The sequence below is a fragment of the Heptranchias perlo genome, chromosome 21 (assembly GCF_035084215.1).
Source record: "Heptranchias perlo isolate sHepPer1 chromosome 21, sHepPer1.hap1, whole genome shotgun sequence".
In the NCBI taxonomy this organism is placed as follows: Eukaryota; Metazoa; Chordata; class Chondrichthyes; order Hexanchiformes; family Hexanchidae; genus Heptranchias; species Heptranchias perlo.
In genome coordinates, this window is record NC_090345.1 from 30508567 (window position 1) to 30524362 (window position 15796).

General features: G+C 40.2%; 1 protein-coding gene and 1 long non-coding RNA gene across 11 annotated transcripts in view; one reads left to right on the top strand and one right to left on the bottom strand.

Annotated features, from left to right (window-relative positions):
- jakmip3 (Janus kinase and microtubule interacting protein 3) overlaps nt 1-15796 on the top strand; it is a 298954-nt gene that overhangs the window by 126799 nt on the left and 156359 nt on the right. For 7 of the 9 annotated variants that reach the window (XM_068002403.1, XM_068002402.1, XM_068002401.1 and 4 more), the window contains exons 4-5: nt 10822-11049; nt 12651-12770. In XM_068002403.1, coding sequence (XP_067858504.1) covers nt 10822-11049; nt 12651-12770 — 348 coding nt within the window. The remainder of the gene's footprint in view (nt 1-10821; nt 11050-12650; nt 12771-15796) is intronic. The other 2 variants (XM_068002407.1, XM_068002408.1) reach the window with 1 other exon arrangement.
- The window catches only part of LOC137340105 (uncharacterized), a 199323-nt gene continuing 195646 nt past the window's right edge, over nt 12120-15796 (bottom strand). For both annotated transcript variants that reach the window (XR_010966706.1, XR_010966707.1), the window contains exon 4: nt 12120-12750. This is a non-coding gene — a long non-coding RNA (uncharacterized lncRNA). The remainder of the gene's footprint in view (nt 12751-15796) is intronic.

Sequence of the window (15796 nt, forward strand, 5' to 3'; positions counted from 1 at the left end):
TCAGTTTTCATTTCTGTACTTTCCAGCTCTTAGATTTAGACCAGTGCAATCTCTCAGGCCCTTCAGTCCCAGCTATTCTTAAGGCAAAGCTATATAACACATTAAAGCCTTCCAACTGGTAGATTAGAACCAGTTCACTTGATTATTGTGGCATTTTAGCTTAAATAGGTCTTTCAAACAGAGAACACACTTCATTCTATGAACTGATCTGGTCTATGATCGTGAAAGTTAAGAAATCTGTTTCAGAGTAAGACGATAGTGAGAATTTCTCTGGCGGAGTATCATTGAAATCAATAAACTAAACTGGTAACACATTGAATATAGCAATCTGCAGTACAGAAGGTCTGAAAGAGATCATGGTGGCAAAGTACTTATCTGTTTAAACTTACATGATGTGTTGATGTGGTTCTTGCTTCAGTGGATCTTTGCTGCTTGTTTGTTTATATATTAGGATTTGATGGCCTTTTTCTGTCAGACAAAATAGTGGTGGCTTAAAGGAGGACCTCGTATGTTCAGTTGATCCACAGGAAAGTATAGTGACTTCAGACTGACATTAATATATCCTGTATATAGAAATTATGTCAGTGAGGTGAGAGAATTTCCTGACTAGAGGAAATATCAGCATATTTTGTCAACTTTTTCCTAGCCATAGAATATGAGTTATATTTTCACATTTATTGAAATTCTCACGTCTCAGATATCCTTCTTTGTCCTTTATCCAGGAGCTATAACATTCAAAAAATAAAACTGAGAGAAATATTCATATTCCACATATCACTTCAGAGTCATTTGTTCACCTTTATAGCTTTATCCATTCTGAACTTTTAAACATGTAATATATTAATTTGCTAAAATAGTGCAATTTCATAGGCTCATTGCTTAAATCTCTTCCTATGCTCTGAAGGGAGTTAACCTCAAATGAGATAAATCAATTTTTAAATGTGTGGCACAAATAGCATAGCGGAGCTTCACATTGAAAGCACCACACTTTATTGTGGCAGACAAAAATTAAGGACTTACCAATAAAATATTTAATTGATTAAATGTGAGCAAGTCAAAAGCAGTTTGACTCATTCAGGAAGTACCAATTAGGAAAGAGGAAACAACAGAAACCAACCAATCAATTATTTCAAAACATCTAGAATTCTTCACATACCTGAAAATTTACCAGTTAATGTAACATTGATAACAAAAGAAACCCATAAAAGTGAAACAATTCAAATAAAATGAAGTGTGAAGTGATGCATTTTCTATACTCATAGAATTGTGTGTAGTGTAGGCCTCTTCCAAGGAAAGATTTCCTTGGAAGAGGCCTACTCCTGTATTGGGAACCTGGAGCTCTATTTGGAATATTTGGCTGCACTTAAATTGTCTTTTTTGGGCTTTGTTGCCCATTTTTTTCTCTGCAAATGCCTGGGTTCTCTCTGATTGGCTGAAATCCGTGTCAATTGTGATGACCCTCTCCCCTTCATTTTAGAACCACTAAGCACTCCTACAGAAGTTCCAATGACCTAACCCATTCTCTGCAATCCCTTCATCGGCCTGACCCAATCCCATCTCAAAGCCATTTGGGCTTGTTTTCAGGCAATATTTGAGTAAAGAAAAATTCTGGAGTGATTTGCCCTAGGGCCACCGATGAGATCGTGATCAGTTTCGACAAGAAGGAAATACTGATCCCAATTTAAATATAAAAATGTTGCCACAAAATACTGTAGTATTGTAACATCTGAAATCAAGGGCGATTTTAACCCTACCTGCCCAGTGGAAACCGGACAGGTGAGCAATTACAATTGCCCATGTTATTTACTTGCTCAGGAGCTGCTGGGAGCTGACAGTTTGGGATTTTATCCTGCTCAACTGAGCAGGTGGCAAGAACACCCACCCAAAGTCGGTGAGGTCCTTCTTTACATATGCATGTAAAGAATCTTGGGATAAATGACTAAAAGAACACTTTGCTCTGATAGTTGTTATAAAGTCACGAGAAAGAGTGGCAATTGAAAATTAGCTTCAACTGAATACCAGACTCAAAATTGCCTTAAATACTTACGTATCACCATCTATGTGAATTTATTTGTGGCCCAGTTAATCAAACTCATATGTCTTGTACAGTGGAAACTGCGTAAAGAAAAAGTGCTGTAACAGTGATGATATTGCTACAGAGAAATTACTGCCCATTCATTGGAAGGTTTTGAGTGTTAATCTCCCATCCACCTCTGTTCAGCTCATCAGGAGAATGGGTTAGGTCATTGGAACTTCTGTCGGAGTGCTAAGTGGTTCTAAAATGAAGGGGAGAGGGTCATCACAATTGACACGGATTTCAGCCAATCAGAGAGAACGCAGGCATTTGCAGAGAAAAAAATGGGCAACTAAGCCCAAAAAAGACAATTTAAGTGCAGCCAAATATTCCAAATAGAGCTCCAGGTTCCCAATACAGGAGTAGGCCTCTTCCAAGGAAATCTTTCCTTGGAAGAGGCCTACACTACACACAATTCTATGACGTCATCGAGACCCAAGTGCAATTTAGGAAAGCGCAGTGAGTTTCCAGCCAGGCCAACCTAGTGGGGAAGAGAATAGGGACCAAAAGAGGCCCCAAAAAGTAAGTTTTTAAAACTTTTTTGTTGTGCAGCCAATCCACAACCCCCTTCCCCAATTGCGAGACCCCCTTGGTACGGCCCTGGCAGCCGGTCCCGCCACTTACCTGGCCTCGGTGGGCAGTCTCCAGGTCGTGCGATTTTCTATCACTTCCTGACAACTTCCTGCGCAGAATAAATGAGAAGTTAGCCAATGGGATTAAATGAGGCTCGGGAGTAAAAATACCTTGTGCCTCATTTCTGGAGCATTGGGTGAGTTTACTGCTACTCACCCGCCAAAAACTGGCGCAGTTAAAATCGGGTATTTATGACTGGAGGCCTCAGTTACACAAACAAGTTGCTTCCACTTCCCCTGATGAGCTGAACAGAGGTGGATGGGAGATTAACACTCAAAACCTTCCAATGAATGGGCAGTAATTTCTCTGTAGCAATATCATCACTGTTACAGCACTTTTTCTTTGCGCAGTTTCCACTGTACAAGACATATGAGTTTGATTAACTGGGCCACAAATAAATTCACATAGATGGTGATACGTAAGTATTTAAGGCAATTTTGAGTCTGGTATTCAGTTGAAGCTAATTTTCAATTGCCACTCTTTCTCGTGACTTTATAACAACTATCAGAGCAAAGTGTTCTTTTAGTCATTTATCCCAAGATTTCAAGCAGGATTTTCTACTAGGGCTCATAGTAATTCAGCATTTGAGAACATTACGACAGTGAAGTGTGAATAACTTCTTGACATTAACAGGACAGCAAATGCTCTAGTTCAGTGTTACATAAATGGCACAACATCCCATTTGAAAATCGCCTGAATTAAAATGACAATTAATAAGCACTTTGCAAGTTCATAATTTTTACTAACTGACTGCTGATGTTGATTTAAGATGACTAATTGATCATGACACTTCTAATAAATAGACTAAAAAAAATAAAATTGGGTCCTAATAATAATATGCATGGCAGGATGCAAGTTGTGAGATTCACTACTGAATGCAAACTTAATCTGAAAAGCCTGTTAGAAAGCACATTAAAACAAATTCTACATGGTTCAATATCCAACTGCTTCGATAAACATAACTCTCAAAAGTAATAGAAAAGAAGATTCACCTATAAAATAATAACTCTGAATAGCACTACAGAATGCATGGTAAACTAAATAAACTGAGTTCCATAATTCATTGGGAGTCCAGAACAAGGGGGCATAACCTTAAAATTAGAGCTAGGCCATTCAGGGGTGATGTCAGGAAGCACTTCTTCACACAAAGGGTAGTGCAAATCTGGAACTATCTGCTCCAAAAAGCTGTTGAGGTTAGGTCAATTGAAAATTTCAAAACTGAGATTGATAGATTTTTGTTAGGCAAGGGTATTAAGGATTACAGAACCAAGGCGAGTAGATGGAGTTAAGATACAGATCAGTCATCATTTAATTGAATGGTGTAACAGGCTCAAGGGGCTGAATTGCCTACTCTTGTTCCTATGTTCCTAATAGAACATTTTCTTTACCTTTTCATCCATCTACTTACATTTTGTCTGTTTATTAATTAATATCAAAAACAAATACAATTCACAATGAATGAAAGGTGCTTAAAAGTGAAGGTAGAAATATATATGTCGCATAGCAAATGATCTGACTGATGTTGATTGGTGCCTTTTTATTAGAATGATCATTGCCATTTTATTCAAGATGTTTCCTTTGTGTGTTTTGTAGAACAGACATTTTGTATGAAGTGCAGGGCTGCTATAGAATCTAGGTCATCTGGCTGTACTTGCCTCATTGGGTAATACATGTATGATAGAAATCTGTGAGCATTGTCAGCTCTTTAAGTGAGTGATTTTACAGTTACTGTCCAGACATGGAAACCATTAAATATTATTTACATGAATATAGCTTTTTAAAAATTGATTGCAGCATAAAAATGTTTAAAATCTAAAAGGTATAATATTAGTATCATATTGATATTATGTAATTTCTAGGTGTTATTCTTATATCTTATCTTGCACCCAACTACAAAGAGAAAGGTTAAAAGAAGGACCTCATGTTCAACTAATCTATATTATATCATTATTATATTAAAGGGACGTGAAGATTGCACAATATTTGGAAGTACTTCAATTTTATTGTAACACGCTATTATTTAGTATAAATGTAACGGTTGCAAATCACATTTAGTTCCTACATAAAGTAAAATATTGTAGCAATAATTGCAGTTGTAAACTCTGTTCTTATTATTCTAAAACATTATCTAATTCCCCTTAAGGAGTATCCAAAATGGCTGTCGTGTGTACAGGAATATATCCAATGAATCATAGTGGGATTCAAATGCTGGTTTTGCACCAGAAATAACAAATGGTTCAGTTTGTAAGGTGCTTTATTCCATTGTAGGTAAAACATACAGAACACTAAGTACGATGAGAGTCACTTGGCACAATCAGTTGAACTCCTATTGATGTACTGTTATAAAAGTAAAGAACTCACAAATGCTGACCCATTTCGGTGGGTCCTTAACACAAAAACATAAACTCTCCTTAACCAGGGCAGAGGTTCTCCTTGTGCATCCTGCTGCTGCCTGACTGATCTGTCGTGTCTGTGTTGCCTCTCTTCAAAGACTAGCAGACGTCAAATTTGTCAACATCAAAGTGCTAAACATCTTCTGAATGACCGGATGTTGCTAACAAATGGGCTGTTGTTTGGGATCTGTGCAAAACAGCAGCCCATCCACATTTAATTCACCTGTCATTTATCTATGGGGCAGCCTGGGGAAATTCCTTTTAAGGCAAGCTTCTATAGAATACATAGTAAAATCAATTTTATCAAAATGTTTTATCATGGAAAAACATCCACAGAATCCCAAACCATTCAGTGGAAAAAGCAGAAGTAGCATGCAGTGCAAGACTTGCCTTGTAGTAGACAGTAGAGGCATGAAACGGCATTTGGAAGCGTTATTTAAAGGGGTACACACCTCAGATCATACGAATCTGTTTCCAATTCACCTGATTGAATTTCCTCATAAGTTTTTGCCTTGGAAATCATTGTATTTCTGCTTTATTCTGCTTCAAAATCTGCAAGCTCAGGGAGGACCTGAGCAGTGTTCAAAATGGGAGTCATCCTGGCCATTCTACACTGGTTGGAGGAAGAGGAGGAAGAAGAGCAGCAGCACCAGGTCGGGAAATCTCAGGGAGCTGCAGTTGGGGTTCTGAGGAGAGCACAAGGGAGGAGCATTACTTACAGGTGTCCATACCCTGCCCATAGAGTCTTTAGGCTCAAAGTCACTTACCTCCAGTTTTACAAGGAGTAATGCATCAGTTGGCTGCACTTCTCCAGAGAGGCTGTCCGAGAACTGTGCCGCCTCACAGAAAAACCTACAACCCATCTTCCCAGCCAGTCATGCATAGCCTGTGGCAGTGAAAGTAACCATGGTCCTTAATTTTTTCACCTCAGGCTCTTTACGGGCTGCAGCAGCTGATCTCAGTCATATTAGTTAGTCTGCAGTCCATACCTGTAGCGAGCAGGTCACTTTGCTGAGGCCAACCAATTTATAACAATCCCCGTGGATGCCTGCAGCCACAGGAAAGTGCAGTAGTGTTTTCTGCCACAGCAGGTTTCCCCCAAGTTCAGACTGTGATTGACTGCACCCATGTAAGCCATCAGAGCACCTCTCTCTCAATGAGCCAGAAGCCTTCAAGAACAAAAAAGGCTTTCACTCCCTTAATGTTCAGCTGATGAGTGTAGCACCAGTAGCATATCATGCAGGTCTGTGCCCAATTTCCTCCCACACAGTCCACCATGCCCCCACTCTTTGACACAGGTCAGCAAGTCAGAGGCTGGCTGCTTCGGGACAAGAGCTATCCTCTTTACACCTGATTCATTCCCCTCTATAAAACCCATGCTCACCAGCTGAGATACAACCTGAGCCATGGGGCCTCTAGACCCTTCATTGATCAGACCATTGGACTGCTCAAACAATGCTTTCGCTGCTTTAACAGGTCTGTAGGCATTCTGCAGCCCAGGCCAAGGAGAGTGTCTCAGATTGTGGTCATCTCCTGCATTCTGCACATCTTTGCTGTGCAACGGGGACAGCAACTGGAGCCTGCACAGCAAGAGGACCTTCCATCATCTGATGAGGAAGACCTTGATGACAGCGAAGATGGAGCAGAAGCGGGAAGATGATAGCAGCAGCCTGCGGCCAGAGCTCCTCAGCAACAGCTGGTTAATCAATGCTTCAGCTGATTTATTCCTTTCGCTCCCACCCCACTCCTGCATTAACTATCCTCAACACCATCTCTACCAGTCTTTTCACTCTGCAATAAAGAACTTCAAACCTCTGACCAACATTGATATACGTGACACCTGACATTGCAGGATCAGTAGCTACTTTAGAAGTACACCGCAAACAAAGACACAAATTCCAAAGCTGTAATTTTTTAATGGCTGACTGAAGTGCCATTAAATAATATTTTCACCCATGTGTGAAATCGTAATGCTTTTCCGTAGTGATTTCTTGCCTATTCTGGTGTTCCTACTAGGAACTCCCCACTAGCTTCAGCATGGGTGGTAGAAAGCTGCTAATGCTCAGATGAAGGCCCTTGAGATGCTCACGGTCGTCAGCCTCTAAGAGCTTAGGCCTGAGAAGGCCCGCCTGCAGACTGCAGCATTTTGGGTGCTGCCAGGACAGTCAGGCCCAGGTGACTTTCTGCACCATGTTCTTGCCTGCAACATGTTGTTCTCCAAAATCCCCACAGTAGTAACACAGATTTACACAGAGTTGAATGACACCTTGCTTTAAGAGTTGCATTCACTCTTTGAATGGGAACCAGACCTGCCGGAAATGCCGCTCTACCATAAGACCATAAGAGACAGGAGCAGGAGTAGGCCATTCGGCCCCTCGAGCCTGCTCCGCCATTTAATGAGATCATGGCTGATCTGATTTTTACCTCAACTTCACTATCCCACTCTTTCCCCATATCCTTTGACTTCCTTGCTGATCAAAAATTTGTCTAACTCAGCTTTGAATGTATTCAATGACTCAGCCTCCACAGCTTTTTGGGATAAAGAATTCCAAAGATTAACGACCCTCTAGGAGAAGAAATTCCTCCTCATTTCCGTTTTAAACGGGCGACCCCTTATTCTGAGACTATGCCCCCTAGTTTTAGATTCCCCCATGAGGGGTAACATCCTCTCAGCATCTACCCTTTTGAGTCCCCTCAGAATCTTGTATGTTTCAATAAGATTTCCTCTCATTCTTCTAAACTCCAATGAGTATAGACCCAACCTGTTCAATCTTTCCTCATGAGACAACCCTTCCATACCTGGAATCAACCTAGTGAACCTTCTCTGAACTGCCTCCAATGAACTGCAGTGAAAACCTACCCCATTTACTCAGTGTTTAAAAGGAAAGTATGACAATCCCTCTATTTCCCATGAGATGCTGAGGAATATTTATATGATAGACCCAAGGACTAGCCTCGCTCCAGAATATGTACCTCCAATTGTTGCAACATTGTTGCTTAAAAAGTGAGACATAATTTTATTAACTAAATTGTTTGATTCTCATAACTGTGTCTTGCACTCCATCTGAACTTGAGAAAAGGATTATGTTGAACAGAAGAGGTGTTTGGAGGATAAACACCAACATGAACTGGTTGGTCTGAACAGCCTGTTTCCCTGTTGTAATCTCTATGTATTCCTAAAGGCAGATGTCCACTCTGTAGCTGATGAGGAAACTCTAAGGGTAAGCATGACAGCTGCTGGAAGTTATTACCTGGAGGTTGAGTAAGAAGCACTAAACATATAACATTCCCACAGACTTCCACTACACTTGGATATGATATGCCTTTATCTGAAATCAACTATAGTGGTTACTGTGTGATAAACAATTGTCAGGATGATCTGAGAATAATGGAACTGAAACATTTCTCCGAACTAAGCCAACGTCGATAATACTGGTGAAAATATACCTCAGCTCCAGGTCTTCCGTTAGGTGTAGGTTCATATTTTTCACAAGTAGAACGACCTCTGTTTTAGTTATAAATACTGACAAATAATTAAAGCATGGGTGTGGTCAATTTATTTGAGTTTAACAATTTGGGCTGATAAAGACACCTTCCCCTAAAATCAGCTGTAGTAAACTAAACTGCTCCAAAAGGGAGTGCAGGAGCTATTTAACTCATGTTCATAGGTATTATACAAAATAATAATTATTGCTCAATCATACACTGATAATTTTCACTTGAAATGTCAAAAAATCACATGACTATACATATGGTTGATGAGAAAGTGTTAAGTTGGTTAAACAAACAGGATTTAAATGGTAAGTGATCCCATGGGAACAACTTCTTGCGACATTGCTGAAGAAATGATTTGGTGGTTTGTTCAATTTTGATTTACTTCAATACCTCACTAGCAGCAATATGCTGTGCTCTCATTATGTAGATTAGTGCTTATTACATTTACATTCAACCTTGCACATCACGTTTAATGCAACTCAGCAAAGAGATAATGAACTCATTGAATTGCTAGCCACCCATATCTTACAGGATAAGAAAAGAACGACTTGCATGTATATAGGGCCTTGTCATTACTTTGAAATGGAGTGATTGTTATTTAGGCAAATATGGCCTATATATTCAGGTTCAGTGGTGAGCTCATCTCTTTCCTAATGCCCTTCATATGAAGATGTAGATTAAGCACTTGATTAGTAACCCTGATACGCAGCTCGGGACTTTGCATTCATACTGGCTGGCATACCTTGAACTGTTCTGCGTAGGACCTCTCGCCGCACTGAAAGCAACAACAACAACAACTCACATTTATATAGCGCCTTTAACGTAGGCCCAAGGCGCTTCACAGGAGCGTTATCAAACAAAAGCAAATATCCATTCTATAGCTAATGAGGAAACGCTAAGGCCTAACGTGACAGCTTCTGGAAGTAAGTACCAGGAGAATGAGTAAGCAACCAATTACTCAATTATTCAGGGTTTTACGCTTACCACGAGACAAGCAGTTGTTCTGAAGCTCCGCATCTGCAATTGGTAGAACGACTGTTCAAAGGGGTATGGTGTGTGTCCATACTGTAATGGGGATGCTGATGGCAATGCACTCACATATTTATGTTGGGCTGCTTACCATGCCACTTGTGAGGAGTTCCTCGTATCTGCAGTATGCCTAGCAAGGGCTAAAATCTGCCCTCATCAGTTGTCTCATGACCAATTAGTGAGGATCTTCCTTGGTCAAGTGATTAGCAGGATCTTCTTGGTATCAATTAGCCTCGCAATGGAAAACTGGAAGCAAATCAATCCTTCACGGCAGACTTGGCGATCTGATACCTGAGCCAGGTAGGTCTAGAGTACTCCAGGGCACTGTTGATGATTGACCTGCCAGCCTACATCGTTAATGGGATCTGGAGCGGTAGACCCCTCAATGAGGCTTGGGATTCTTCCCAGTTGGCTAATGATAACCTGCAACTCGATGACCTAATGGTAGGATGGTACTCATTGAACAATACCATAACGAGTAGGGTGATACTAGCTGGACAAGGAGTGGGAAGCTGCATTGTTTCTATTCATTAGACTCCAGCAATATCCCTGTGCACACTTGGGAATTCCTAAGCCTTGGCTCTTGCCAACCTTACCCAAGCTATCTGGCCTTAGATTAAGTGGAGTGTGACACTGCCAGAGAATATGCATTCTATATCAGGCAAACAGAAATTTTACCTGTGTAGATTTCTCAGTAGCTTGGTTTGGAGATTCTTAATCACAATGATGGCTCTTCACATGAATCTGACACCTGAAGTGGAATGACTGTTGTCATGTAGGCAAATATGACCTGAATGTTCAGCTTTGCTGTGAGCACATCGCTTTGCTAAAGATGCTCACATGAAGACCTGGATTAAGCAGTTGGTGATGAATAATCCTGATTCACAGCACTGGACTTGGATATCAAAATGATTGGCACATCTCAAACTATTCTACAAAGGTCTGTCCACTGTGCTTAAAGGTGATGTTCACTGAGGAAAATTATCATGACAGCGGCTAGAAGGTTTTATCTGGAGGGTGGGTAAAGGACCAACCACTCATATATCCAGGGTTCCATACCGTGACTGACCAAAACAATTGCTGCTTTTGAAAAAAAAATCAAGTGTAATTATTTCATTTTTAAAATAATGCAATATAACGAAACCCTTCAGTTCATAAAATGCATGCATGTGTGATTGTGTTTTGTTCTCATTGTAGATGGATGAGTTAAAATTAAAAGACAGAGCAGTCTACGTGCTGGAAAAAGAGCTGGGGGCTCAGGCTGGGCATGCTCAGAGACTCCAGCTCCAAAAAGAGGCTTTAGATGAACAACTTACCCAGGTCAAAGAGGCTGAAGCATGGGAAAAACGACATCTGAGTAGCCCGAAAAGGGAACTTCCTTGCGCAAGTGGTGCAGGAGACGCCTCAGATCATTCAGGAAGTCCTGTAAGCACTTTCACATACGTGGTCTATAACTGCCCTATTCAACAAATTCTGTAACAAAATCTTGATGAGGGGCATATTAATACCTTCTGCTTAATTTTTAATACTTATGCAATACGATCACATTACATCATTATTCTAATACCTTTTTAAATCTTTACATTGTAGCCAAATATTTGTTATTGTTGAAATACAGTGAATGGTAGATTTAAGTTTACTCTAATACTTTTCATTTTTGCTTTTTTTAAGGACACTGGGATTTCATTGTGTAGCAGCCTGCTTGTTCTTCTGATCATCTAATATTAGCAGTGTTTTGAAATGTTACCGCATAAGTAGTTTTAAAAAAATCAAAACAAGACCAGCAATTATTTTCTGGGATAAATTTGCATTTGGACATTTTCAGAAGGCAGGCGTTGATTGTAATGCACTGAATTTAACACTAGTCAGACATCTTCCAGGTCTGGTCTTGCTTGAAATTCTCTCACTTTCTAATATCTTATAATGATCAAGAGAATCTAATCCTATATAGACCTGCTTCATTTTCTGGGTTCTGTAGTTAGTAATATTATAATGATAAATTAATGGCAGTGCTTTCATAGTGGTTTTCAACTACCATCCAATGTAACTATGCCACTCTTATGCTTCTACCTTAATTTGCTAATGATACAAACTGCTGCTTAATTTTAAGACAAATGTTCATGTCTGTAAATATATTTTAACTTTTTCCCATTGTTGACTCTCATCAAGATTCTTTTTTCACTGGTTCTTGGTTTTCTTAGCACATGGAATGGAAAAGTTTCTAAACACAGTGTATGGTTATATGATGCAAAGCCTCTCCTGCACCTGTTGAATGAGGAATCACTGCACCTGTTAAATAGGATTCTAGGATCACTAGTTCGGAACGTCATCCATCAGCATGCTTTCAATGCCTTTTTCTTTTATAGTGTGCTGCAGTGTATAACCAATAATGATGTGGGAAATAATTGTCAAAAGATGCACCTATTCAAACCGTCACCCATTAGACTGTGAATTTTAATTCTTCTAAACAAACAGAAAAAGCACTAATTGGTGCTTCCAATGTAAATAATTTATTCCAACATTTCCTTAAATGCTCTCATACATGAAGTATTAAAATACTATTTTGCATCATCAATTGTAACATTTTCTCAGTCTTCCTGTTGTTGCCTGCAGCTACCAGCCACCACATTGTTCCTTTTTGTAATAGCACAATTAGATTTTTCAACCATCAAAATACCATGTGTAAAACATCGTGTTTTTGCATTTCACTTAAATAAATGATAGTCTTGAGGTAGGGTTATGCCTTTGGAAATCACTCAAAACATGGTGTGCCAATCTCAAGAGTTTTTCTCACTGTACTTTCTGCATTGTTTTTCTGTATCACATTTTTATTTCCTTCATATAATCTAAGCTGATTTGCTTGATTGATCACCCTAAAGGCATAGTTTACATTTTAATATATAGGCAAAAAAATCCTGCCTCTAATCTAATACTTGTAACAAATTCTTCAGTCTCTTTGGTTATGGTCTACCAGAGATGCATGGTTACATTGATGTCCAGTTATTTGCAGTTGATCTCTGTTTCAGGAACAGCAGCTGGATGAAAAGGATACTCGGCGATTCCAACTTAAAATTGCTGAATTAAGTTCAATCATCAGGAAACTAGAAGACCGGAATGCCCTGCTGTCTGAAGAAAGAAATGAACTTGTAAGTCCTACTGATTATGTTGGCAATTCAACTGTTTGTCCAGGTGTTTGCATTTTCTTTATTGAATTATTGCCATCACTCCACCTAGAAATCACATGATTACATCAGTAACATTTTTTTCTCCCTGTCAGATGAATTTTCTATACATAAATAACATAATCTAAGGCCAAATCAGGTATTGTTTGCAAGGTAAGTATTAGCCAATCAATACGAGATAGATCTTTTCATGAGATTCCACATCAAGCAAGCTAGGAGTGCTGAAATTCTTCACGTTATTAATTTTACCAAAAATGTTGGTGAATACTAAATGGAAAATTTTGTTTTGTACTCACATCAACTTTTTCATTAAAATTAGAAGGAATTTCACTCCTTAGATCAGAACAAGTGAAACCCATTGCATATGTGGATATTTGAATTGAGTGTCTGCCAGCGTTACGCTTTTGAACAATTAACAATGTAAGAAAGCATGGATTAAGAAAGACCATTCAGGCTATCAAGTCCACTAACATGGCCAGATTCAGAGGGATGGAGATACAGTACACAAACTGTCCCTTTACCACTTGACCATTACAGTTTTCAGCCAGAGGGTGTAAATACAGTTTGTAACTTATATCCTCTAGTCTTGGAGTCATAGTTTTGGTTACAAATAAGGAGTATATTTTATTCTCTGTTGTCAAGTTAAAGAGAACCCATGGGTTGAGAACTGTACTGGTAGAGAGAAGCTTGTCCGTTTATCATTCACATTTGCTCCTGTTAACGAAACAATTTTATAATAGTGGAATCAAGAAAAGGCCAATCAATATATTCAGCATCGAATGCTGATTCACAACCCAATCTGACCATTTTTCATTTTTTTCCTACCCAAATATAAATCTTTATGAACTGAGTTAATATTTAATGTAATGGTAACAGTCTATCCATAAATCAATAATTCAATGAATGTAGTTATTCCTTAATTTAAGTTAGCTTGTGGATTCTCCAGCTTTTCCACATAATACCTCTATAAATCCGTATTAACAATTCATAATATTTTTCTTCCAGAGTAGGTTTCCCTCTTTCCTCCCCATTCCTTAGTCTTCTTGGGTCTTGTAGCAATTGCAACTAAGGGAGTGGGCAGGAAGGCAGGCAACCTACTCAGACCTCTAACAATAGGTGCATGACAGTAATTTTAATGGTGATAAGTATACCTTTCATTCCATGGGGAACAATATGGTCTTACTTGACAGCTGCCAAAAAGTAAATGAGGTCTCCCAGTGCAAATCCCCTCCCATCATCGCATGTCACTACATCAAGAGAGGCATGTACTGAGTCTATGGGCATGATTTTATCGGGGGTGTGGTGGGGGGAATTCCTGTCAGAAAACCCAGCAGTGTGGGTTTCCCGGACATCCTTACGATTTTGACGTAAGGACATTTTTTTTAATGGTTTCCTGCCTGACAGGCCAGCCTGATTGAAAGGCTAGTCCCAGTCAGATAGGAGAAGAGGAAGGAAGAGGATGTGAACAGCTAAGTGTTAGATTGGGGGGGGGCCTCAGTATTCGGGGGTCACTGGAAGGGGGGGAGGTCGGGGGTCAGTCATCGGGCGGTGGGTCAGTCACCGGGGGGGTCATCGGGGGCGGTAAGTCATCAGAGGGGGGAGTCAGTCATTGGAGGTTCATTGGGGGGAGTCAGTCACCAAAATGGGGGGGGGGGTCAGCCATCGGTGGGGGTTCAGTCACGGTAGGGGGGGGAGGGTGTCAGTCATCGGGGAGGGGGGTCAGTCAGCGGAGCAGGGGGTCAGTCATCGGGGGGGTTCAGACATCTGTGGGGGTCAGTCATTGGGGATCATCGGGGGGGGGTGTCAGTAATCCGGAGTCGGGTGTCAGAGATCGTGGGGGAGGGCAGTCGGAGATCACGGTGGGGGTGGGGGTCGATCGCGTTTGCAGGGTCACTGCAGGTAGGCTTGTTGGGCCTGGGGGAAGCATTCCTGCTCCTCCGGACCCACAAGCTGCCCCATAAAGGCACTTACCTGCAGTTTTGGGCCTTCTCGCTTCCTCTCACGTGGTGTGAATCAAAAGTCCGGGAATCCCGGCCCCCAGGAGTTAAAAATAAAAAATCTGTCAAAATGGTGGCCTGCAGCCCCTTGTCCCGCCTCCGTCAAAATCAGAAGTGGGTGGGTTAGAGGCGGGTTGGGGGCGGGTATTAGATTTGTAAAATTTTTACTGCCCCCCGCCCCCAACCCGCCCGTTTTTCCAATTTAAAATTATAAACTTACTTGAGGTTCACAAAGTAGTACTATTTGCAAGCTTCGTGCAAAGGTGAGAAATAAATTAAATCCACTCTCATTGTAAGCCTCTACTACAGTGTCATCTAATGGACCTTAGCTGATGACTTTGTTATGTTTAATGCTGTGTTACACTGCACTCGACTTGTTATAGAACTGTAGTATAATGTGGCTGGGGACCACGAACCAAAACAAATGCTCTATAGGGAATCGACAGTGCATTAGGAAGTTAATTCTTACTCACATACAGCTTCACCTATAAGATGTTTTTGTGTTAGATATTCATGGCTTTACACTACAGCAAATCACAGTATCTGTGATACACAATATTTAATCACATTCATTTTCTAATGTTAATCCACAAAGCTTCTGTTTCGCTTTTCATATTTGCATTTGTCCTTTAAACCATTATCATATCTCTAAGTCCATCTTGAAGATCATTTGGATAATCTAATCCTAATAATAAAAAAGAGCAATCAAAATGAAATATAAATTTGTCCAAAGATTTACATCACATTGCTCCAGTAGAACCACTATAACAATGAACTTTGCAACACAGGATAACTAGACTTCGTTACATAAGATCATGGAAATGTATGGCTATTACATGGGTGCTTTTAATTATATTGATTTAATTATTCTTAAAATGACCAGAAACTCAACTAGACTAGCCACATAAATGTGGCCATTAGCGCTAGTTGGAGGGTGGGTATTCTGCAGTGAGTAGTTCACTTCCTGACTCCCCAAAACCTCTTCACTACCTG